This window comes from Scyliorhinus canicula, chromosome 24 (genome assembly GCF_902713615.1).
Source record: "Scyliorhinus canicula chromosome 24, sScyCan1.1, whole genome shotgun sequence".
Lineage (NCBI taxonomy): Eukaryota > Metazoa > Chordata > Chondrichthyes > Carcharhiniformes > Scyliorhinidae > Scyliorhinus > Scyliorhinus canicula.
Window position 1 is genome coordinate 25,197,525 of NC_052169.1, and position 24,444 is coordinate 25,221,968.

At 48.6% G+C, this 24,444-nt stretch overlaps 1 protein-coding gene across 7 annotated transcripts in view; it reads right to left on the minus strand.

The window, feature by feature from the left end:
* Positions 1-24,444, minus strand: part of vps13c (vacuolar protein sorting 13 homolog C) — a 368,173-nt gene that overhangs the window by 290,506 nt on the left and 53,223 nt on the right. For all 7 annotated transcript variants that reach the window (XR_005458698.1, XR_005458696.1, XR_005458697.1 and 4 more), the window contains 4 exons: positions 19,676-19,735; positions 17,350-17,430; positions 16,095-16,152; positions 4,751-4,878 (listed from right to left, as the gene is read on the minus strand). Coding sequence is in view for 4 of the 7 variants with exons in the window: in XM_038784422.1 (XP_038640350.1) it covers positions 4,751-4,878; positions 16,095-16,152; positions 17,350-17,430; positions 19,676-19,735 (327 nt within the window). In the remaining 3 variants the exon portion in view is untranslated. The remainder of the gene's footprint in view (positions 1-4,750; positions 4,879-16,094; positions 16,153-17,349; positions 17,431-19,675; positions 19,736-24,444) is intronic.

Here is a 24,444-nt window from a genome sequence, read left to right on the forward strand (position 1 = left end):
CGCTCCGCAATACCGCGGTTCACGATATACCGCGGGGGGGCTTATGGACCCCAACGGTCAGTTGTGTCAATTTCAGTGGCCGGCTCACTTTGATCCGGAGAGGGAAGCTGCTCTCTCACTGAAACAATCAGCCGGCCGCTGAAATTGACACTGCCGGCTGCTCTCTCCCTCCAATCCAACTTTTAAGTTTTAATGTTTCTGATTAGAGGGAGAGAGCAGCGGGCAGTGTCAATTTCAGCGGCCGGCTCACTTTGATCCGGAGAAGGAAGCTGCTCTCACTGAAATAATCAGCCGGCCGCTGAAATTGACACTGCCGGCTGCTCTCTCCCTCCAATCAGAAACATTAAAACTTAAAAGTTGGATTAGAGGGAGAGAGCAGCGGGCAGTGTCAATTTCAGCGGCCGGCTGATTGTTTCAGTGAGAGAGCAGCTTCCCTCTCCGGATCAAAGTGAGCCGGCCGCTGAAATTGACACTCTTTTAATTAGATCCACGATGGGGGTTTTAAATTTATTTAAAAAGCTATGCTAGCGCTTCCCATTGTGAGTCTACGGGGGTCTGACCTCTCCACCCGCCCCCCCCGTAGACTCACAATGGGAAGCGCTAGCATAGATTTTTAAATAAATTTAAAACCCCCATCGTGGATATCCGCGGCTCGAATGCAACGCGGGTGGCTGTCTTGGACCCCAACACCCGCGTTATAAAGGGGGACTACTGTATTAATATATCAGCACAGTAGCACAGTGGTTGGCACTGCTGTTTCACAGCTCCAGGGTTCCACGTTCGATTCTCAGCTTGGTTCACTGTCTTGTGTGGAGTTTGCACGGTCTCCCCGTGTCTGCGTGGGTTTCTTCCGGGTGCTCCAGTTTCCTCCCACAGTCCAAAGATGTGCAGGTTAGGTGGATTGGCCATGCTAAATTGCCCTTAGTGTCCTAAAAAAGGTTAAGTAGGGTTACTGGGTTACAGGAATAGAGTGGAGGCGTGGGCTCTTTCCAAGGGCCGGTGCAGACCCGATGGGCCGAATGGCCTCCTTCTGCACTGTAACGTCTATGATTTTATGATTCATGTCCTAATTCCAGTTAGCATGGAGAATTCTCTTCCGTTAAACGAATATTGAAGGGCTGATGTCCGCTTCAGGACATTATGATGGCAATCACCAATTACCACACCACATGAAGCTCTATTTAATCTCACTCTAACAATCGTTCAAAGGCAAAATCCATGTTCGCTCTGTGGCCTAACAACAAATAAAACTACAACTATGGCCACAGGAAAGCAAGCTCTATTGTCGTCCTAAGCCAAGTCCATAGGAGACACAGAATCCCTCCAGGGCAGTAGGCCATTCGGCCCATCGAGTCTGCACTGGCCCGTCAAACTTGACCATTCCAAATCACTCCTCGCCGGCCTCTGACAATCTACCCTCTGTGAACCGGAGGTCATCCAAAACTGTGTTGCACTTAGTTGCCCAAATCCTGACTTGCACCAAATTCCATTCACCTATCACCACCAGTGCTCACTGACCTACACTGGCTTCTGGTCAACCAACATCGAAACATAGAGAACAGGAGGCCATTCGGCCCTTCAAGCTTGCACCACCAATTATTATGATCATGGCTGATCATCCAACTCAATAACCTAATCCTGCTTTCCTCCCCATATCCTTTGATCCCAACCGCCCCAACAACTATATCTAACTGCTTCTTGAAAACATACAATGTTTAGGTCTCAACTACTTTCTGTGGTAGCAGATTCCACAGGCTCACCATTCTCTGGGTGAAGTAATTTCTTCTCATCTCAGTCCTAAGTGGTCTCCTTCGTATCCTCAGACTGTGACCCCCTGCTTCTGGACACACCCACCCTCGAAACCATCCTTCCTGCATCTACCTTGTGTAGTTCAGACTTTACAGATTTTGATGCAATCCCCTCTCATTCTTCTGAATTCCAGTGAACATAGCCGATTCAATCTCTTCTCGTATGTCAGCCCCACCATCCCAGGAATCAGTCTGGTAAACCTTCGCTGCACTACTCCTATAACAAGAACATTCTTCCCCAGATAAGGAGACCAAAACTGCACACACTATTCCAAAGAACAAAGAAAAGTACAGCACAGGAACAGGCCCTTCGGCCCTCCAAGCTGCCCACCTGAACTAACATCTTCGACACTTCCTGGGCCCGTATCCCTCTATTCCCATCCTATTCATGTATTTGTCAAGATGCCCCTTAAACGTCACTATCGTCCGTGCTTCAACCACCTCCTCCGGCAGCGGGTTCCAGGCACCCACTACCCTCTGTGTAAAAACCTTGAATCGTACATCTCCTCTAAACCTTGCCCCTTGCACCTTAAACCTATGACCCCTAGTAATTGACCCCTCTACCTTGGGAAAAAACCTCTGACTATCCACTCTGTCTATGCCTCTCATAATTTTGTAGACCTCTATCAGGTCACCCCTCAACCTCCATCGTTCCAGTGAGAACAAACCGAGTTTATTCAACCGCTCCTCATAGCTAATGCCCTCCATACCAGGCAACATTCTGGTAAATCTCTTCTGCATCCTCTCTGAAGCCTCCACATCCTTCTGGTAGTGTGGCAATCACAATTGAACACTAAACTCCAAGTGTGGCCCAACTAAGGTTCAACATGACTTGCCAATTTTTATACTCAATGCCCTGGGCAATGAAGGCAAGCATGCTGGATGCCTTCTTGACTACCTTCTCCACCTGTGTTGCCCCTTTCGGTGACCTGTGGACCTGTACACCTAGATCTCTCGGACTATTAATACTCTTGAGGGTTCTACCATTCACTGTATATTCCCTACCTGTATTAGACCTTCCAAAATGCATTACCTCACATAGTCCAGATGTGGCCTAATCACGGCGCTGTATAATTGCAGCAAGACATCCCTGCTCCTGGACTCGAATATTCTCACTACCACCTGCTGCACCTGCATGCTTTACCTTCAGCGACTGCTGTGCAAGGACACCAAGGTCTTGTTACACATTCCCACTCTCAATTTATAGCCATTCAGATAATAATTTGCCTTTCTATTTTTGCGACCAGTGGATAACCTCTCATTTATCAACATTTTACCTTATGTACCTTGATTTTACAACTCTCATCCGGTTTTCAAATCCCTCCATGTCAAGATGCCCCTTAAACGTCACTATCGTCCCTGCTTCCACCACCTCATCCGCCATTCCTCCCCATCTCTGTAATCCCCTGCAGCCCCATAACCATTCGCTCGTCTAATAGTGGCAACTGCTTCAATTCTGACGGCTGCCCCTTCAGTTGCCTGCGCCCGAGCTCCAGAAAGGCCTCCCCAAGCCTCTCCGCCCCTCTTTCAAGTTTTCAGACAGGTCTTCAAATCCACCTCCTTGACCAAGCTTTTGGCCATTTAATAATAATCTTTATTGTCACAAGTCGGCTTGCATTAACACTGCAATGAAGTTACTGTGAAAATCCCCTAGTCGCCACATTCCGGCGCCTGTTCGGGTACACAGAGGGAGAATTTAGAATGTCCAATTCACCTAACAGCACGTCTTTTAGGACCAGGAGCACCCGGAGGAAACCCACGCAGACACGGGGAGAACGTACAGACTCCAGACAGACAGTGACCCAAGATGGGAATTGAACTCGGGTTACTGCCTCAGTGAAGCAACAGTGCTAACCACTTAAGCTACCGTGCACCAAGATCGCCTTGGAGTTTGGTGCCAAATTTTGCTTTATCACACTGAAGTGCTCTGGGATGCTCTATTAGCTCAAAGGTGCCGTATAAATACAAATTATCTATGTAGTAGCAAATGAAGATATATATTTTTTTAATTTAGAGGAACCAATTATCTTTTTTCCAATTAAGGGGCAATTTTTAGCGTGGCCAGCTCACCTCGCCTGCACATGTTTGGGCTGTGGGGGTAAAACCCAGGCAAAAACGGGGATAATGTGTAAACTCCACATGGACAGTGACCCAAAGCCAGGATCGAACCTCGGACCCCGGTGCCGTGAGGCAGCAGTGGTAACCACTGCGCCACCGTGCCACCCTCGTCGCAAATAAAGATAACAGAATTTCACAGAAGGCAAACTGAAGGCTGGTTCTTCACTGTCCTTCAAGTCAGAATTAGACGGGTTTCTGCAAAACAGGCTAATCACAGCAGCTTCAAGATCAGGGCAAATTATTCTGCAAAATAACAAGTTTGGAGTGATTTTAGAACTTGGCCAAAGGCCCAGACTCGCTGTTTATTGACGAGTGTCAGGGGCAGGGAGGGAAGGGATAGGAATAGTACGATGGGGATGAAATCAGCCAAAACAAGGGTGGAGACAAGCAGATATGGACATGGCAGCATTTCTCTTCTCATCATCATATTATGATAATAGTTACAATTATATTACAGCAATACTTAGTGTGATATAATTCTAACAACTTTGTTTCTTATTTACAGCACAGGGGGCCATTCGGCCCATCATGTGTGCACAGGCTCCCAAAAGAGCAACCTCACTGATCACATTCCCCAGCCCTATCTCCGTAGCTGTTTAAATTCTAAATTATAGCAGGACAGCCCCTCAGCCTGGCTTGATTTGTTCAGAAACAGAACCGCAAAATGCCTCAGCTCCGTGGGAAGCGTAAACATTTTGTACATCCAATCTCCCAATTTATTTCTTATCACATCTTTCAGCATCAGCCATAATTTGTTTAAGAAGAAAAGGTAACCTGGTGCTGTAACCGTCAACCGACGGGAAAACTGAGGAACACAACCTTACCTGAGGTTTGGTCATTTCTATGTCAATGCTCTGCACTTCCATATTCAAATCTATTTTGGGCGAATTCAATTCAGTTTCAGCGTACGGATTGATGCAAAGTCTCGCAGATGCCAATATTGGCTTAAAAACTTGAATATAAAACACATAATTGAGCATTACTACTTAAAACCATGCAGCCAAGCAAAATGAACCTACTTTTAAATTAAACTCAGGTTCTTGTGCAAAAACTTCAGCTTTTAATCTTATTTGAACAGATTCGATCCTATTGCACGTATTTGCAAGTTATTGTTGCATTACTGGAGTTGTCTTTTGAGACTCAATGGGAAATCCAATTACGTATCATGCAATAATCTAACATGTTATTTGTTGTTCCTAAATTCACAAGTGAACATAAAAGAGTATTTAAGGAATAAACCATTCTTCCCTATGCATGGAAAAATCATGTAAGCCACTTGAATGAAAAATGAAATGAAAATTGCTTATTGTCACGAGTAGGCTTCAATGAAGTTACTGTGAAAAGCCCCTAGTCGGCACATTCCGGCGCCTGTCCGGGGAGGCTGGTACGGGAATCGAACCGTGCTGCTGGCCTGCTTGGTCTGCTTTAAAAGCCAGCGATTTAGCCGAGTGAGCTAAACCAGCCCCTGGTATAAGCCACTAAATAAGCCACTCAGGTGATGCTGTTGCCTGTAATAATGGCTCTCGTCAACATGTTCAAGTCAGCCTGTACTAATAATCCCGAAAGCACAGCAAGGAGAGATATCAAGTCCGAATTCTGGTAATACTTCATTACCAAGAATAGCCAAATGATTATGCACACAAAACTTGGACTCAAAGAACTATATCGCAGAGTAGGAAGCCAATCAGCCCACTCTGCTCATGCTGGCTCTTCAAAAAAGCTACCACTTAGTTCCACTGCCCTGCCTCTTCCACATAGCCCTATAATTTTTATACCACTCAAGTTTTATTCAAGTATGTCTTATTATTGAATCTGCTTCCATCACCCTCTCAGGCACTGCAGATCACTGCAACCTGTATAGAAAAGTTCTCCTAATCTCACCTCTGACTATATTCTAAATAGGAAACGGCTTCGGAAATCAGAAGCACAAAAGGACTTGGGAGTCCTTGTTCAGAATTCGCTTACGGTTAATGTGCAGGTTCAGTCGGCAGTTAGGAAGGCAAATGCAATGTTAGTATTCATGTCGAGGGACTTCCGGTTGCGGCTATGACCAGCTAAGTCGCACGTTTGGCTGCTCCTGCTACAAAGGTGTTTTCGGGCCGATTGGAGGGCCCCAACGGCGCTGTAAGGACAAATCCCGGTGGGGGAAGGCTCCCTGAAGAGAACCAGACCAACTTTATGGTCGGTACCCGGAGTGGGGTGGTAAAGAAAGCAACAGCAGCTCCCAAAAAAAAGCGGGGGAAGAAGACCAAAATGGCGGCCGGTGGAGCACCCGAGGAATGGAGGAAATGGGCGGAGGAGCAGCAGGCCGCTCTCCTGCGCTTCTTTACGGAGCTGAAAATGGAGCTCTTGGAGTCAATGAATGCGACGACCACCAGGCTGATGGGAGCCCAGGCGACCCAAGAGGCGTCGATTCGGGAGCTGCAACAGGAGATGACTGTGAGGGAGGAGGAGGCCACGGTCCTCGTGGGAAAGGTAGAGGTGCACGAGGCACTCCACCTGAAATGGCAGAGCCGTTTTGAGGAGCTGGATACCCGAATGAGGCGGAAGAACCTGAGGATCTTGGGCCTGGCAGAAGGCCTGGAGGGGTCAGACCTCCCGGGATATGTAGCAGAAATGCTGAGCTCCCTGATGGGGGCAGGGGCCGTCCCTTCGCCCCTGGAGCTGGAAGAGGCCTACAGGGTCATGGCTAGGAGGCCAAGAGCAAATGAGCCCCCGAGGGCGGTGCTGGTGCGGTTCCAGCGACTCAGCGACCGTGAGAGAGTGCTGGAGTGGGCCAAGAGGGAAAGGAGCAGCAAGTGGGAGAATTCGACGGTGAGGGTCTACCAGGACTGGAGTGCGGAGGTGGCAAAGCGGCGGGCCCGGTACAACCGGACGAAGGCGGTGCTACATGCAAAACGGATCAGGTTCGGAATGCTGCAGCCAGCGCGCTTGTGGGTCACCTACAGGAACCAACACCACTATTTTGAGTCCCCAGAGGAGGCGTGGGCCTTTGTACAGGAAGAGAAACTGGACTCGAATTAGACCCAGGGGATACTTGGCGGCCGTAGCCGCTCGGGTACTTTCAGCTGAATTCTTTGTTTGGATTTTGAACTCTTGCTGTGGTTTTTCTTCTGATGTTTTTTCCCCCTTTGCCAACTTCCCTTAGTTATTGTTATTGTGGTTATTCATGGTTATTTATGGTTATTTATGCTGTTTGGTAGAGGGCGACTGTTAAGTACATTGTTATTTGTTATTTATCTGTTATTTATAATGTTAAGTTGGGGAGGTGGGACGGGGGGGAGAGCAGATCGGGGATATGGGCTCCTAGGGGGGGTTCTTTTACGGGCATGGACGGGGACGGGGGTGGAACTGAAGATGGCGGGGTGGGGTGTGGCAGGGCGAAAGCGCGGGCTTTCCTGTTTTCCCGCGCGCGGGGCAGAGGAGGGGGGAGGGGAGGAGTGCGGGGCGTGGCTAGCAATGGCGACCTTTCCCGCGCTGGAGCGGGGCCAGGGAGGAGTGGCAAGGGGGGGGGAGGCCCCCCCCCGAGCCGGGGGGAGTCGGAGTGGGGCAGGAGCAGCCGGGTCAGCGTGAACCAGCTGACTTACGGGAGTACGATGGAGGGTACATCGCGGCTAGGAGGGGTCCTAGCCTGGGGGGGGGGGGGGGGAGGGGGGTTAGGGAGGGACACCGGGTTGCTGCTGAAAAGACCAGAAACGGGAAGTGGAGGACTGGAGAGGTGGGGGGAGGGGGACATCGCCATGGGGAGCGGGTCAGAAGGGGAGGGTCGACCCGGGGCGAGCAGGGAACAGGACATGGCTAATCGGCAGGGGAAGGGGGCGGGTCGTCCCGCGACCCGGCTGATCACTTGGAACGTGAGGGGGTTGAATGGGCCGGTCAAGAGATCAAGGGTATTCTCACACCTGAAGGGACTGAAGGCTGATGTAGCAATGTTACAGGAGACCCATTTGAAGGTAGTGGACCAGGTTCGCCTGAGAAGGGGGTGGGTGGGACAGGTGTTCCACTCTGGATTGGACGCAAAGAACCGGGGGGTGGCGATTCTGGTGGGAAAGAGGGTGTCGTTCGTGGCGGAGGAGGTGGTGGCGGATAAGGAGGGTAGGTATGTGATGGTGAAGGGTAAGCTGCAGGGGGAGAAAGTGGTGATGGTCAACGTATATGCCCCGAACTGGGATGACGCGGGTTTTATGAGGCGCCTATTGGGCCTCATTCCGGGACTGGAGGCAGGGGGCTTGATCATGGGGGGGGACTTTAACACAGTGCTGGACCCCGGGCTAGACAGATCGAGCGCAAGGACCAATAGGAGGCCGGCAGCGGCAGAAGTGCTGAGGGGGTACATGGAGCAGATGGGAGGAGTAGACCCATGGAGGTTTGGTAGGCCGAGGGCGAGGGAGTATTCCTTTTTCTCCCACGTCCATAGAGTGTACTCCAGAATCGATTTCTTCGTGTTGAGCAGGGGGCTGATCCCGAGGGTACGGGAAGCTGAGTACTCGGCCATTGCGATCTCTGATCATGCACCGCATTGGGTGGATGTGGAAATGGGGGAGGCGCGGGACCAGCGCCCGCTGTGGCGGCTGGATGTGGGGCTGTTAGCGGACGACGAGGTGTGTAAAAGGGTCCGGAAGAGCATTGAGAGCTATCTGGACTTGAATGACACGGGTGAGGTGCAGGTGGGGATGGTCTGGGAGGCCCTGAAGGCAGTGATCAGGGGAGAGCTGATCTCCATAAGGGCGCATAGAGAAAGAAAGGAGAGGCAGGAGAGGGAGAGGCTGGTGGGGGAGCTATTGGAAGTGGATAGGAGATATGCGGAGGCACCAGAGGAGGGGCTGCTGGAAGAACGGCGCAGCCTGCAGGTCAAGTTCGACCTGCTGACCACCAGGAAGGCAGAGACGCAGTGGAGAAGGGCACAGGGCGCGGTCTACGAGTATGGGGAAAAGGCGAGCAGGATGCTGGCACACCAGCTTCGCAAACGAGATGCGGCTAGGGAGATTGGGGGAGTGAAGGAGAGGGGCGGGAAGGTAGTGCAGAAGGGGCAAGAAGTGAACGGGGTCTTCAGGGATTTTTACAAGGAGTTGTATCGGTCTGAGCCGCCGACAAGGAGAGGGGGAATGGAGGACTTCCTAAACAAATTGAGATTCCCAAGGGTCCAGGAGGGGCTGGTAGAAGGGCTGGGGGCGCCAATAGGGCTAGAGGAGCTAGTCAAGGGAATAGGTCAGATGCAAGCGGGGAAGGCGCCGGGGCCAGATGGGTTCCCGGTGGAATTCTATAAGAAAAATGTGGACTTGGTGGGACCGGTACTGGTACGAGCCTTTAATGAGGCGCGAGAGGGGGGGGTTCTGCCCCCGACAATGTCGCAGGCTCTGATCTCCCTGATATTGAAGCGGGATAAAGACCCCGTGCAGTGCGGGTCCTACAGGCCTATCTCGCTTCTGAACGTGGATGCCAAGTTGCTGGCAAAGATCCTGGCAGCTAGAATAGAGGATTGTGTGCCAGGGGTAATCCATGAGGACCAGACGGGGTTCGTGAAGGGGCGGCAGCTCAACACGAACGTGCGGAGATTGCTGAATGTAATTATGATGCCGGCAGTGGAGGGGGAGGCTGAGATAGTGGTAGCGCTGGACGCGGAGAAGGCATTCGATAGGGTGGAGTGGGAGTACCTGTGGGAGACGTTGAAACGGTTTGGGTTTGGGGAAGGGTTTATTAAGTGGGTGAAGTTGCTCTACTCGGCCCCGACGGCGAGTGTAGTGACAAACGGGAGGAGGTCGGAGTATTTCGGGCTCCACCGAGGGACCAGGCAGGGATGTCCCCTATCCCCCCTACTTTTCGCACTGGCGATTGAACCGTTGGCGATGGCACTGAGGGGTTCAGGGGGGTGGAGAGGACTGACTAGGGGAGGGGAGGAACATCGCGTATCGCTGTATGCGGATGATCTACTGCTGTACGTGGCAGACCCAGAAGGGGGAATGCCGGAGATAATGGAACTATTAGCAGAGTTTGGGGACTTTTCGGGGTACAAATTAAATTTGGGCAAAAGCGAGGTTTTTGTGATACACCCGGGGGACCAGGGAGAGGGTATTGGGAGACTCCCCTTCAAGCGAGCAGGAAAGAGCTTTAGGTACTTAGGGGTGCAGGTGGCAAGGAACTGGGGGACCCTCCACAAGTTGAACTTTTCCAGGCTGGTGGAACAGATGGAGGAGGAGTTTAAGAGGTGGGACATGGTACCGTTGTCGCTGGCGGGGAGGGTGCAGTCAATCAAAATGACGGTCCTCCCAAGGTTCTTGTTTTTATTTCAGTGCTTGCCCATCTTCCTCCCTAGGGCCTTCTTCAAAAAGGTGACGAGTAGCATCATGAGCTACGTGTGGGCGCATGGCACCCCAAGGGTGAGGAGGGTCTTTTTGGAGCGGAGTAGGGACAGTGGAGGGCTGGCACTGCCCAATCTCTCGGGGTACTACTGGGCGGCAAATGTGTCAATGGTGCGCAAGTGGATGATGGAAGGGGAGGGGGCAGCTTGGAAACGAATGGAGAGGGCGTCCTGTGGCAACACAAGCCTGGGGGCCCTAGTAACGGCACCATGGCCGCTCCCCCCCACGAGGTACACCACGAGCCCGGTGGTGGCGGCCACCCTCAAGATATGGGGGCAGTGGAGGCGACATAGGGGTGAAATGGGAGGACTGTTGGCGGCGCCAATAAGAGGGAACCATAGATTCATCCCGGGGAACATCGACGGGGGATTTCAGAGCTGGTACAGGGTGGGCATACGGCAGCTGAAGGACCTGTTTATAGAGGGGAGGTTTGCGAGCCTGGGAGGGCTGGAGGAGAAGTTTGAGCTCCCCCCGGGAAACATGTTCAGATATTTACAAGTGAAGGCATTTGCTAGGCGGCAGGTGGAGGGGTTTCCCCTGCTCCCCAGTAAGGGGGCGAGTGATAGGGTGCTCTCGGGGGTCTGGGTCGGAGGGGGGAAGATATCAGACATCTACAAGATAATGCAGGAGGCGGAAGCAGCATCGGGGGAGGAGCTGAAAGCCAAGTGGGAAGGGGAGCTGGGAGAGCAGATAGAAGACGGGACGTGGGCGGATGCACTGGAGAAGGTCAACTCTTCCTCCTCGTGTGCGAGACTGAGCCTCATTCAATTTAAGGTGCTGCATAGAGCTCACATGACGGGGACAAGGATGAGCCGGTTCTTTGGGGGTGAGGACAGGTGTGTCAGATGTCTGGGAAGCCCAGCGAACCATGTGCATATGTTCTGGGCATGTCCGGTGCTGGAAGGGTTCTGGAAGGGGGTGGCAAGGACGGTGTCGAAGGTGGTGGGGTCCAGGGTCAAACCAGGATGGGGGCTTGCGATCTTTGGGGTCGGGGTAGAACCGGGGGTACAGGAGGCTAGGGAGGCCGGAATACTGGCCTTTGCGTCCCTAGTGGCTCGACGAAGGATATTAATTCAATGGAAGGACGCGAGGCCTCCAAGCGTTGAAACTTGGATTAACGATATGGCTAGCTATATTCAGCTAGAAAGGATCAAATTTGCCCTGAGAGGGTCGGTACAGGGATTCGCCAGGCGGTGGCAACCTTTCCTTGACTTTTTAGATCAGAGATAGACGTTCGGGGTCGTGGCAGCAGCAACCCGGGGGAGGGGGGGGAGGGAGGGAGGGGGGGGGGGAGGGGGGGAGGGGGGGAGGGGGGGGGGGGAGGGAGGGGGGGGGGAGGGAGGGGGGGAGGGGGGGAGGGGGGGGAGGGAGGGGGGGGGGGGAGGGGGGGGGGGGAGGGAGGGGGGGGAGGGGAGGGGGGGGCAGCAAGGGTCGTGGGGGGACACGCACGACTGTAACGCGGGCAAGCCTGCTCGCTGCTCATGTCTGAAACTGTAGGCTGCCTTGGTTGTTAAGGTTGCCTGGGGGGGGAGGAGGACTGGTGCGCGCGAGAGGGCGGGCGAGGGAGGGACATTTGCCTAGAGGGATTGTGTTGTAAATAATTTAAAAATTAGTAGGGGTAAATGTCTGTATGGAAAAACTCTTTCAATAAAAATTATTTTAAAAAAAAAGTATTCATGTCGAGATGGGCTAGAATACAAGACCAGGGATGAACTTCTGAGGCTGTATTAGGCTCTGGTCAGACCCATTTGGAGTATTGTGAGCAGTTTTGGAACCTGTATTTAAGGAAGGATGTGCTGGCCTTGGAGAGGGTCGCAAGGAGGTTCACAAGAATGATTACTGGAAGGGCGGCATGTGGCACAGTGGTTGGCACTGGGACTGCGGCACTGAGTACCCGGGTTCGAACCCTGGCCCTGAGTCACTGTCCGTGTGGAGTTTGCACATTCTCCCCACGTCTGCATGGGTTTCACTCCCACAACCCAAAGCTGTGCAGGTTAGGTGGATTGCCCACGCTTAATTACCCCGTAATGGAAAAATAAATAAATAAGTGGGTACTCTAAATTTATCGGGGGGGGGGGAAAAAAAAAAAAAAAAAATCACTGGAATGAAGGGCTTTTCATATGAGGAGTGGTTGAGGACTCTGGGTCTGTATTCGATGGAGTTTTGAAGGATGAGGGGGGGGATCTCATTGAAACCTAGAGAATACTGAGAGGCCTGGAGAGAGTGGATATGGAGAAGATGTTTCCACTAGTAGGAGAGACTAAGAACAAAGAACAAAGAAAAGTACAGCACAGGAACAGGCCCTTCGGCCCTCCAAGCCCATGCCGACCATGCTGCCCGTCGAAACAAAAATCTTCTACACTTCCTGGGTCTGTATCCCTCCATTCCCATCCTATTCATGTATTTGTCAAGATGCCCCTTAAATGTCACTATCGTCCCTGCTTCCACCACCTCCTCCGGCAGCGAGTTCCAGGCACCCACTACCCTCTGTGTAAAAAAAACTTGCCTCGTACATCTCCTCTCAACCATGCCCCTTAAACCTATGCCCACTAGTAATTGACCCCTCCACCCTGGGGAAAAGCCTCTGACTATCCTCTCTGTCTATGCCCCTCATAATTTTGTCGACCTCTATCAGGTCGCCCCTCAACCTCCATCGTTCCAGTGAGAACAAACCGAGGTTATTCAACCGCTCCTCAAAGCTAATGCCATCCATACCAGGCAACATCCTGGTAAATCTCTTCTGCACCCTCCCTAAAGCCTCCACATCCTTCTGGTAGTGGGGCGACCAGAATTGAACACTATACTCCAAGTGTGGCCTAACTAAGGTTCTATACAGCTGCAACATGACTTGCCAATACTTATACTCAATGCCCCGGCCAATGAAGGCAAGCATGCCGTATGCCTTCTTGGCTACCCTCTCCACCTGTGTTGCCCGAGGACAAGAACCCGAAGGCACAGTCCCAGACTGAAGGGACTATCCTTTAAAACAGAGATGAGGAGGAATTTCTTCAGCCAGAGGGTGGTGAATCTGTGGAACTCTTTGCCGCAGAAGGCTGTGGAGGCCAATTTACTGAGTGTCTTTAAGACAGAGATAGATAAGTTCTTGATTAATAAGAGGATCAGGGGTTATGGGGAGAAGGTAGGAGAATGAGGATGAGAAACATTTCAGCCATGATTGAATGGCAGAGCAGACTCGATGGGCCGAATTGACCTAATTCAGCTCCAATGTCTTATGGTTATTTTACCAATGCCGGGCAGCACGGTGGTGCAGTGGTGCAGTGGTAGCACTGCAGGCGCCGAGGTCCCAGGTTCAATGCCGGCCCTGGGTCACTGTCCATGTGGAGTTTGCACATTCTCCCCATGTTTGCATGGGTTTCACCCCCACACCCAAAGATGTGCAGGGTAGGTGGATTGAACATGCTAAATTGCCCCTTAATTGGAAAAATGAACTGGGTACTCTAAATTTATTAAGAAAAATTATTTTACCAATTCTGACTCAAGTTTGCGTCTTTTGAACCCGTCGCAGGGAAACTTCTCCCCACTTTCTTCATCAAAACCATTCATAATTATGACCATCTCTCTACCAAATCTCACCATACCGTCTCTGCTTTAAGGAGAATAACCCCAGTTTCTCTGATCTCTCCACATTTAAGTAATACCTCAATGACCCACCACCATCCCAGTAAATCTCCTCTGTGCACTCGATGAGGCCTTGATATCCTTCCAAAAGTGTAAAGCCCAGAACTGAACACAATATTCCAGCGGCGAAGGCCTAATCAGTGATTCATAAAGGTTCAGCATAACTGTCTTGCTTTTGCCCCCTGTGCTTCTATTTATAAAGCCCTGGATCTCATTTGCTAAATATGCTCTTCACCCTGGGTCATGATATTCCTGCGGCCCCTGTAATACTGCACCATTCAGTTTATATTGCCTCTCCTCGTTCTGCGAATATGGATTCCAACTAAAATTCCACCCTTCATGTTTCAGATCCAACCTCAATTATAAGTATCGCCGCCAAGATGGTCAGCAATCCTCAGCCCATTGTTCTCGCCACATTAATCCACACTCAATGTCACTCGCTGTCACATGAATGCTCTCGACCTTTCTCTTCTATCTCAAAGCTGCCCTGCTCCAATTTCCTTCTTCCATCTCCTTCTGTGCTTTAACACATGTAGTTTCTTCCTTTCAGCTGTGACGAAACACAAGTTTCAATAACTCCTAGATAACAATGCCCCTCGTTCTTCCCCCTCACTTTCCTGACTCCATCCCTTCTTCCAACGTCAACCCTTGCCTTTATTCACAAAACCCTTCTCTCCCTGCATGATCTGTCCTCAGCAAAGGCGTCACCTTCATCCCCTTAAGCCCCCCCTTAATGAATTTCAACCTTAATCCTTGGCCTTTGCTTCCATGGCCACTACTTTAACCAGGAGCCTTCCCCTGTTCAGCAGACCCACTGACCAGGTTTTAGAATTCTTCCTCCAGCTGAACACCACCCTCTAGCCTCTTGCCCTCTCTAGGTCTTTTATTGAGAATGGCTCCAATGCCAGCCATTTTGATTTTTCTGCTTCTCCCACTCACTCACTCTCCCCAATTTGCTTCTCTCAGGTTTAATTCTAACATCGTGATCAAACCATGATAGTCCTGCTGTCCCCAGGACATGATGGCATGTATCCTAGAGTCTTAGGCAGACCGGTAGCACAGTGGGTAGCACTGCCCTCACAGCGCCAGAGTCCCAGATTCGATTCCCGGCTTGGGTCACTGTCTGCATGTTCTCCCCATGTCTGCGTGGGTTTCCTCCGGGTGCTCCGGTTTCCTCCCAGAAGTCCCGAAAGGTCGGAACTGAACCCGGGTCTCTGTGCCGTGAGGGCAGCAGTGCTAACCACTATCTTATTATAATTAATTTGCATGTATTTAAGAATAAGATGAGGATGGCATTGCACCACATGTAGGGCATTGGTGAGGCCACAACGAGAGTATGATAGTTTTGGTCTCTTTACTCAAGGATACAATTTATTAACCCATATTTTGCCAAACAACAACTAATAATGTCTGAGATTATTGTCTCAAAGTTACCCCACCACAAGCATTAGGCCGAGTGTTCTGTAGCCGTCAGATTTGTCCCTCAAAATATTGGAGTGCGCAGAGCAGGGGTCGCCAGGTTGGATGGGGGAAGATAGGAAAGAGTAAGCAGAGTTAGGGGTGGTGATAATGATGCCAGAGGGCTATCTGGAAGCTGCAGTTCTGTTGAAACCGTCAACAGCAGCAAACACCTGGGCAGTCACTGTTCGTCAGATTGCCAGACTCGGGCCTATAGATTCTCCGAAAATGAAAAGCCTCCCAATTCAGCCAAGATACAACAAACCCCACTTAATGGGGCTGAACAGGCCATTTGATTAGCACATTGTCTACTAGCCCGAACAGGCACATCCTCCAACTGCACCACCACCACACACACACACAACTCTTGACTTGCGAAAAGTGCCTTGCTTCGCCATCATTGGGTCAATGCTATGGCAGTCCCTGCCTATCAGAACTGTGGGAGCACATTCAACACAAAAAACTCGCATCTTAAGACAGCAGCTCAACACCACCTTCTCAGAGCAACTCGGGATGGGCAATAAATGCAGGCCTTTTCAGGTGCACCCACATCGCATGAATGAATTTTTTAAAAAGATACGATTACAATTGCAGACCTCAGTATAAAATAAATTAATAATCCCTTCCAAGAAAATAAATTCCAGGCTGAACTGCAACAGGATTTTAGAAAACATCTCATACAACAACAAACTGTTAGAATGATGCCACTTACTATAGTCATGATTCTTGGGTTCATGAGCACTGGAAGCTATTCCTTCTTTCAGCTGTGCCTAGTGGACAAACCAGGGTTACGTTTGGTGAAGCAATTGCGGAGTCAAAAATGATGCTGCACAATTTATGATCAATACACTTTCCAGAAACATTTTTTGAAATTAGACTTGCTCAACGAGCGAGGTGTTGCGCTGGAGAAGTCACATCGAAATAAAAACATTGCTGACAGCATGGTATTATGTGACGCACATCAGGGCACCCTACAGGCTTAACAATGCCGCGCACGGTATCACAGGCAGTTACAATGCAAATATAAAAATTTGAGCTGGCAGCACAGTGGCACAGTGGTTAGCACTGCTGCCTCACAGCGCCGAGGACCTGGTTCGATCCCGGCCCCGGGTCGCTGTCCGTGTGGAGTTGGCACATTCTCCCCGTGTCTGCGTGGGTCTCACCCCCACAACCCAAACAAGTGTAGGGTAGGTGGATTGACCACGCTAAATTGCCCCTTAATTGGAAAAAAATAATTGGATACTCTAATAAAACAATATATACAATAATTTGAAGTTGGGGACAGAAATAACACTAAATCTAAAGAACCACCAAATCTAGAAGACAGTTTCCAATGATATTGAACAGGCAAACCAAATTCAAAGAATTCTTAATGAGGTGACAAGGCGGATTGATGTGCGTCAACACACAATTAACGTGGATCAATACAAGGTAATGCAGTTGGAGAAGGGGAAAATCACTGGTATTACAGTGAAGCAGCAAGATCTGAGTGTACCACTGATCATTGAAGCGAATGGGATGGTATGCAGTTACAGTAAGGAAAACTAACTGGCTCTAAGGAAGCATTGAGAGGTGGACACAGCACCATCCCAGATGTGAATTGGTCCGCGCAAGGCACAGCTACCATCAGATCTGGAGTACTGGATACAACCGTGGTCACCACATCCTCAGGCACCGATAGCAACACAGAGAGATACAGCCAAACGGATACCTTGCTTCAAACATCAGAGCCAGGAGAAGAAGATGAAGAACCTGGAATCGCCATTTTTAAAGGCAGATCAGATGAGTTATAATTGAAGATATTTCCCTGGCCTTCACATCTGAGGAGTGTCGGCTGGTGTCATGTTGGGGCAAAGAAAGGAATTGGAGGAAAACACGAAAATCTCATATCGGACGGTGCTTTTAATAATGCACACCTGAACTATAATAAATCTTTAATTCTTCCAAAACCTGACAGACATACGTACCAAGATTTGTTCCCTCGGGTTTTGGCAAAACAATGAACTGTTGACATTCCAGTAGGCACAAAGGCAATCTAAGCGGACAAGCTAAAGAACAAACATATGCTATTAACCAAAAAAGGAAATGAGTTTTGAATTTAAAATCACAGAACAAATTAAGTAATTACATCACCATAATTTAGACTTTGAATCCCCGACAGTGCAGGAGGCCGCCATTTGGCCCATCGAGCCTGCTCTGACCCTCTGAACACCCTACCGAGGCCCACTCCCCCACAACCCTCCCTAACCTGCACATCTTTGGATATAAAGGGGCAATTTTAGCATGAACAATCCACCTAACCTGCCCACCTCTGGATTTCAAGTGCTCAATACTCTGACATCACAACACAAAAGTCCTCAGTTTACATATACAATCATGTTTGTTTTGTGTAAATATATTTGCACCATTTCAGAATACTTCACCAATATCTTTTCACCTACACCATCCCCAGTCCCCAAGGCAGTCACCTAAACTACTGTACACCTCACAAAATCTAAAACTAGCCCACGAGGCTACCATTTAGCCCACGTGCCTGAGCCATTATGAAGTCTTGAACTGAAGCAATCTACTTTACGACAAAAGCAAAATGCGACATCTGCTCAAAATTCGTCATAAAACCAGAAAATGGTGTAATTACGCAGCAAGTTAGACAGCATCTGTGGAGTTTTGATTGAAGGTTACCAACCTGAGCCATTATTCTCCTTTGTCTAGTCTGTTTTCTAATCCCACACTCCCCTCATTACAATTTCCAATAGCTGCTCAATTCTATCCCAAATGTTGCCAGTTTCTACTCAGCAATTATTTACAGCAAAACATGTTGTGCTGCACTCTCCGTGCAAAAAATCAATTTCCTTTTCATTGTTTTAGTGATAACCTTAAGCCTATGTTCTACTTGTTCACAATTCACTAACCAGCAGAAGCAATCTTTCACTACTATTCTATTAACGCCTTTCCCAATTCTGATATCGCTGCTAGTTCTTCCTGCACCTTCCCCATTCTCGTAAGAAAAGTCACATTGCTGAAAGACTTTCTTCATAGCTCCGTCCTCTCATGCCCAATATTATTTTATTAATTAGCGAATGGAAAGTCCCGAAGCGAAGCGGCTTCTTCTGGTCCTGTTGTGTTGAGTGCGGATCGTCTGTTGATTGGACATTGTTCAATGATGTGGGGCACAGCTTCCTCTCTCCCACAGCCACACAGGGGGCTGACATTAATGCCCCATCTATGGAGAGCGGCCAAGCAGGGACCATGGTCCCAATCCTGTAAAGGATGGACCACTCTTTGCTTGGAAGGTTGAAACCAAGCAGCTGCTGAGTTGGATTTGTTTGTCACGTCCAATGATTCCCATTCATTTGTCCAGATGGAATTTTGTTGGGAGTGTTGGGTGGGAGAATTTTCCTTGATGGGAGTTGAAGTGGCAGCCGGGGGCAGATTGCAAACTTTTCCCATCATCGTATGGGTAACTGCAAGTTGGCGGATATGTGGAGGAGTGATATTTATCAGGACAGGGAGCCATGAGTGTCGTGTTGAGTGTAGTGTTCCAGTAATGATACACATGTTAGCGTTTAGTTGGGTATCAACTCTGTGCGCGGAGTGTTTCTGTGCACATGTATGCACGTTTCTGTGCGCATGCGTGCACGTTTCTGTGCGCGTGCATGTGTGTTCCGTGCGCATGCATCTGGTGATCCCTTAAGTGGCTCTATAATTCCTTTAATGGGGTGCCCAGAACTGTAGACAATACTCCAACTATGTCCCAAACAGAAAATAGTCATGACTGCCTTGGTTTAGATCATTAAAGTATAAAGCCCAGAATCCCATTTGCCTTTTTCAAGCCTTTACAAATTATCGTCCCATCATTACAGATACACAGAGGTGTACTTATTCCCACTATTTTCTTTCTCACTGCTTTACACTAAAATGAATCCACGATGTATTTTCCCATTCCCCTCGCCCAAGTCATTTTCAATTTTCCACATCCTCCTCGACAGTTGCTCTGATCTAGAATTTGATGTCATCAGCTAGTTTCAATATAATTCACTGCAATTCAATCCATGTAACTGACATAAAGATAGACCACCCAAGACAATTCCAAGTCATGCCACTACCACCTCCCATAACAATCTTAGCTTTCTGTCCACTAGTCCAACTGTGTCTTTTTGGCTGCTTTTTAATATCACGATTAACAGAATTTTCTTAACCGGCCTCATGACTACTAAATACCACATCCGCATCTCGAGAACAACCCCAGAATTTGGTACATATCAGGCATTTACAATTCCATGTGACAAATACCTTGTAGATGATTTTTGCAGTGTCGCTCAAAATACATAGTGTCCAGTTTTCATCTGCTGTCTGGAAATAAAAGGCTGGTCAACATAATGTTTTTTCAAAAGCTATTTGCACAAACACATATTTCAATTTGATTTTAGGGTATTTTAATTCACGGTATTTTCTATGTGACAGTAGAGTGAACACAAGTGCAAAACCAACTACAAGCTTTTTCCAAGAGTGGGGGTGTCAGTTACAAGGGGTCACGATTTCAAGGTGAGAGGGGGAAAGTTTAAGGGAGATGCGCGTGGAAAGTTTTTTTACGCAGAGGGTGGTGGGTGCCTGGAACGCTTTGCCAGCGGAGGTGGTAGAGGCAGGCACGATAGCATCATTTAAGAGGCATCTAGACAGGCATATGAACGGGCGGGAACAGAGGGAAGTAGACCTTGGAAAATAGGCGACAGGTTTAGATAAAGGATCTGGATCGGCGCAGGCTGGGAGGGCCGAAGGGCCTGTTCCTGTGCTGTAATTTTCTTTGTTCTACAGTGGTGTGTGAAAAGATTTACTTCTGCTGCTGCAAAACACACGGCAGATGTTTGGGCGTTCCTCAGGGTGCACAGCTAATCGTGCTCTGACTTACAGCAAAATAACGTTCAAGCCAACTTACTTTCAAAAAAAGCAAGGTGATCAAGTGATCAAAACAGAAAGCTATTCAACTGAACTGAACGGAATTGAATTTTTTGAGGAAACACAAAAGGCAGTGCGATAAGGGTAGTGTGGCAGATGTGATCTCCATGGCTTTTAGGAGGGCATTTGCCACATGGCAGACTAGTCAGAAAAGTAAAAGCCCATGGGATATCGGGGAATGTAGCAAGTTGGATCCAAAATTGATTCAGTTACAGGAAAGAAAGGGTAATGATCGTCGGGTCTTTTAGCAAATGGAAAGTGATTTCCTAGGATAAAGTGTTAGGACCCTTGCTATTTGTGATATATATTAATGATTTGGACTTAGATGTGAGGGACACGATTAGGAAATTTGCAGATGACACAAAAAACGGCGGTGTGGTTGATAGTGAACAGGATAGCTGACGACTCCAGAATATCAATAGTTTGGTTGAGTGGACGGAAATGTGGCAATTCAATACGGAAAGTTGGTCAAACACCCCCAGCCTAATGCACTGGCCCAGATCTCCCCTTGATGCTCTGTGGCACAGCCACGCGATGTCAGTTTGATGGCCAGCAGCCAATCAGTGCATCTGAAATTCTGCAACATCTGCTTTCGCTTGGTGCAGCTTTTTCAGACAATTCTGGGACAGAAGGCAGTCTCCATTTTGTCCCAGTTCTGTGAAGACTTGGAAAGCAGCACAGAGCAAGCCTCTCTCTCCAGCAACTTTCGGCCTGGCAACTTGAATGATTTCAGCCAGCTTGGCCAATTAACTTAGAACATAGAACAGTACAGCACAGAACAGGCCCTTCGGCCCTCGATGTTGTGCCGAGCCATGATCACCCTACTCAAACTCACGTATCCACCCTATACCCGTAACCCAACAACCCCCCTTAACCTTACTTTTATTAGGACACTACGGGCAATTTAGCATGGCCAATCCACCTAACCCGCACATCTTTGGACTGTGGGAGGAAACCGGAGCACCCGGAGGAAACCCACGCACACAGGGGGAGGACGTGCAGACTCCACACAGACAGTGACCCAGCTGGGAATCGAACCTGGGACCCTGGAGCTGTGAAGCATTTATGCTAACCACCATGCTACCCTGCTGCCCCTAATATCTGCCTAATAACTTCTGCCTTTAATATCTCCAGCCAGGTCGGTGAAAGTGTAAAACTCTGTTTGAAAGGCCTGGCGATTTGAATGCCTCCAGTTAGCCTGTGAAAGTGAACTGTGAGGGGAAGCTGTGGCAAGTAGGCATTTCTATCCTGATTAAGAATTGTGAAGTTGTGCTCCAAATCGTGTCTCTGCTGCTGGATTCTTCCTGAAGGTTCAGAGCAAGGAGAGAGACTGTTTAAAAGCCCACTTAAAACCCTCATCTTGAGAACTGTAGTTTTAGCTCAATGAGGCAGATAATCCATTGTTGAAAGTGAAAGTGACTTTCCAGAGAGAATTCTACAGCCTGCAGATTCTGGTTGAAGACCACCATTGCTGGCAGCAAAAAAACCATATCATGCCTTTTAATCCCTGTTATTTTTTAACCTTTCCAACTCCCGTGGGTCTGTCTTGTGTGTGTTTGGGTGGAGGGTGGGACAGGGTGTGGGAATAGTTAAGACTAGTAGACCATTGTTCAATTATATATTTATCTTTTTCCTTAGAACATAGAACACACAGTGCAGAAGGAGGCCATTCGGCCCATCAAGTCTGCACCGACCCACTTAAGCCCTCACTTCCACCCTATCCCCATAACACAATAACCCCTCCTAACCTTTTTTCGGTCGCTAAGGGCAATTTACCATGGCCAATCCACCTGACCTGCACGTCTTTGGACTGTGGGAGGAAACCGGAGCACCCGGAGGAAACCCACGCAGACACAGGGAGAATGTGCAGGCTCCGCTTTATCTCTGGTTGCATGTACTTTCAAGAATTTTATATATTTAAGCCTCCTGTTTCTCTATGGCTCTTTAAGACCGCTCCATTCATTCTGTACTTTCAATCTGTGCTTTTCTTCCTAAATGTAGATGTAACAATGATCGCATATTTCATGCATAACTTCCATAATTTTGATAATATTTCATCTCTTGCCCACGTGTTTACTACTTCCTCCACTGCGCCCAAGGCAATGTACACTATGCAGTTCCTCAATTACATCTCCATCCACCTTCTTTCTGTGCCTAACCTCTAATAGTACCAATCCATCATTCTCAGTTCCTTTCAAATCACCTCAAAGCCTTCCTGAAGCTTACAAAATCGTATTCCTCTCTTTTTCTATTTCATGTTACATTCTGCAATGTAATGCATTGTTTTAAACCAGCTGTTTTCACTTTGGCGAGAACCATCACAGCAAGCATTGCTAGCCCTTTATGATGCTGACAATTACTTGCATCAGATAGCAATCCATAATTGCACCCAGAAACAATTTTACATTGTGCGATAACTAATTGTTCCAATTAATCCTGAAAATTGCATTTGCCTCTGATTATTAGGTCGAAGGAAGAGACCTACATATTGCCCGTGGAAAACAACAGACCTGAGGATTGGAAGCAGTTTAGAATTCAGCAAAGAAGGACCAAGGGATTGATTAAGAAGGGGAAAATAGAGTACGAGAGTAAGCTTGTGGGGAACATAAAAACTGACTAAACGTTTGTATAGGTATGTGAAGACAAAAAGATTGAAGGCAGTCAAAAAGAGGGGAATTTATAATGGGGGGAAAAGAAATGGCTGACCATCTAAAAACACACTGGGTGTTCTTGTACCAAAGTCGCTGAAGGTAAACATGCAGGTGCAGCAGGCGGTAAAGGCGGCAAATGATACATTGACCTTCACACAGAGAGGATTCGAATACAGGAGTGGGGATGGCTTGCTGCAATTGTACGAGGCCTTGGTGAGGCCACACCAGGATTATTGTGTGCAGTTTTGCTCTCCTTAACTGAGGAAGTATGTTGTTGCTCTAGAGGGGGTGCAGCAAAGGTTTACTAGACTGATTCCTGAGATGACAGGACTGAAGTGTGAGGAGATGGAGTCAGTTAGGATTATATTCGCTGGAGCTCAGAAGAATGAGGAGGACAATCTGATAGAAAGCTATAAAATTATAACAGCACTAGACAGGGTAGAAGCAGGAGGGATGTTCCCAATGGTGGGGGTGTCCAGACCAGGGTCATGGTCTAAGGATACGAAGTACACCTTTTAGGACGGAGATGAGGATAAATTTCTTCACGCAGAGAGTGGTGAATCTGGTTTTGCAGAAACCAGTCGAGGCCAAAACAATGTATGCTTTCAAGAAAAAGTTTGATAAAGCTCTTGGAGCAAAGGGGATCAAAGGACGAGGGGGGGGGGGGAGATCAGGCTGTTGAGTTGGATGATCAACCATGATCATAATGAATGGTGGAAAAAGGTGCAAGGGGCTGAATGGCCTCCTGTAGCTCCTATTTTCGATATTTCTGTGTTACAAAATGCCTGCTCTGCAAATTCCTACTGGTAGTTACACACCCCCACCACCTACAGCGGCCAGAATATTATGGAAGGCTACAACTGTGCCATCTTCCCATTTTTGTTTGAAGGAAGTACATTCTTCTTCAACTACATTTTTTTCTTGTTGCATGCAATGATGGCAATTCCAATTTGAAATGAAAAAAATGAAATAAAAATCGCTCGTCACAGGTAGGCTTCAAAAGAAGTTACTGTGAAAAGCTGCTAGTCGCCACATTCCGCCGCCTGTTCGGGGAGGCTGGTACGGGAATTGAACTAGACTGCTGGCTTGCCTTGGTCTGCTTTAAAAGCCAGCTATTTAGCCCTGTGCTAAACAAGCCCCTACGTGGAGGTTTTACGTGGAGGTTGAGTGAATGAGATAGATGTACTGCTGTTGTCAAGAGACACAACACACAAGTTCTTCATCATATTTATATCATGCTCTTAGCAATATCTGTAACAGTAGGCACGTTGCAGATGGAATTTAATATCAACAAGTGTGAGATGATGCATTTTGGGCAGGAGGGCTACAGAGAGGCAATACAAACTGTCGACAGAAAGTGCAGGGACAGAGTTTTATATGTATATATCTTTGAAAGTGGCAGAGCCTATTGAGAGAGTGGTCAGCAAAGCATAGGGGTGGAGGTCTTTGGCTTTA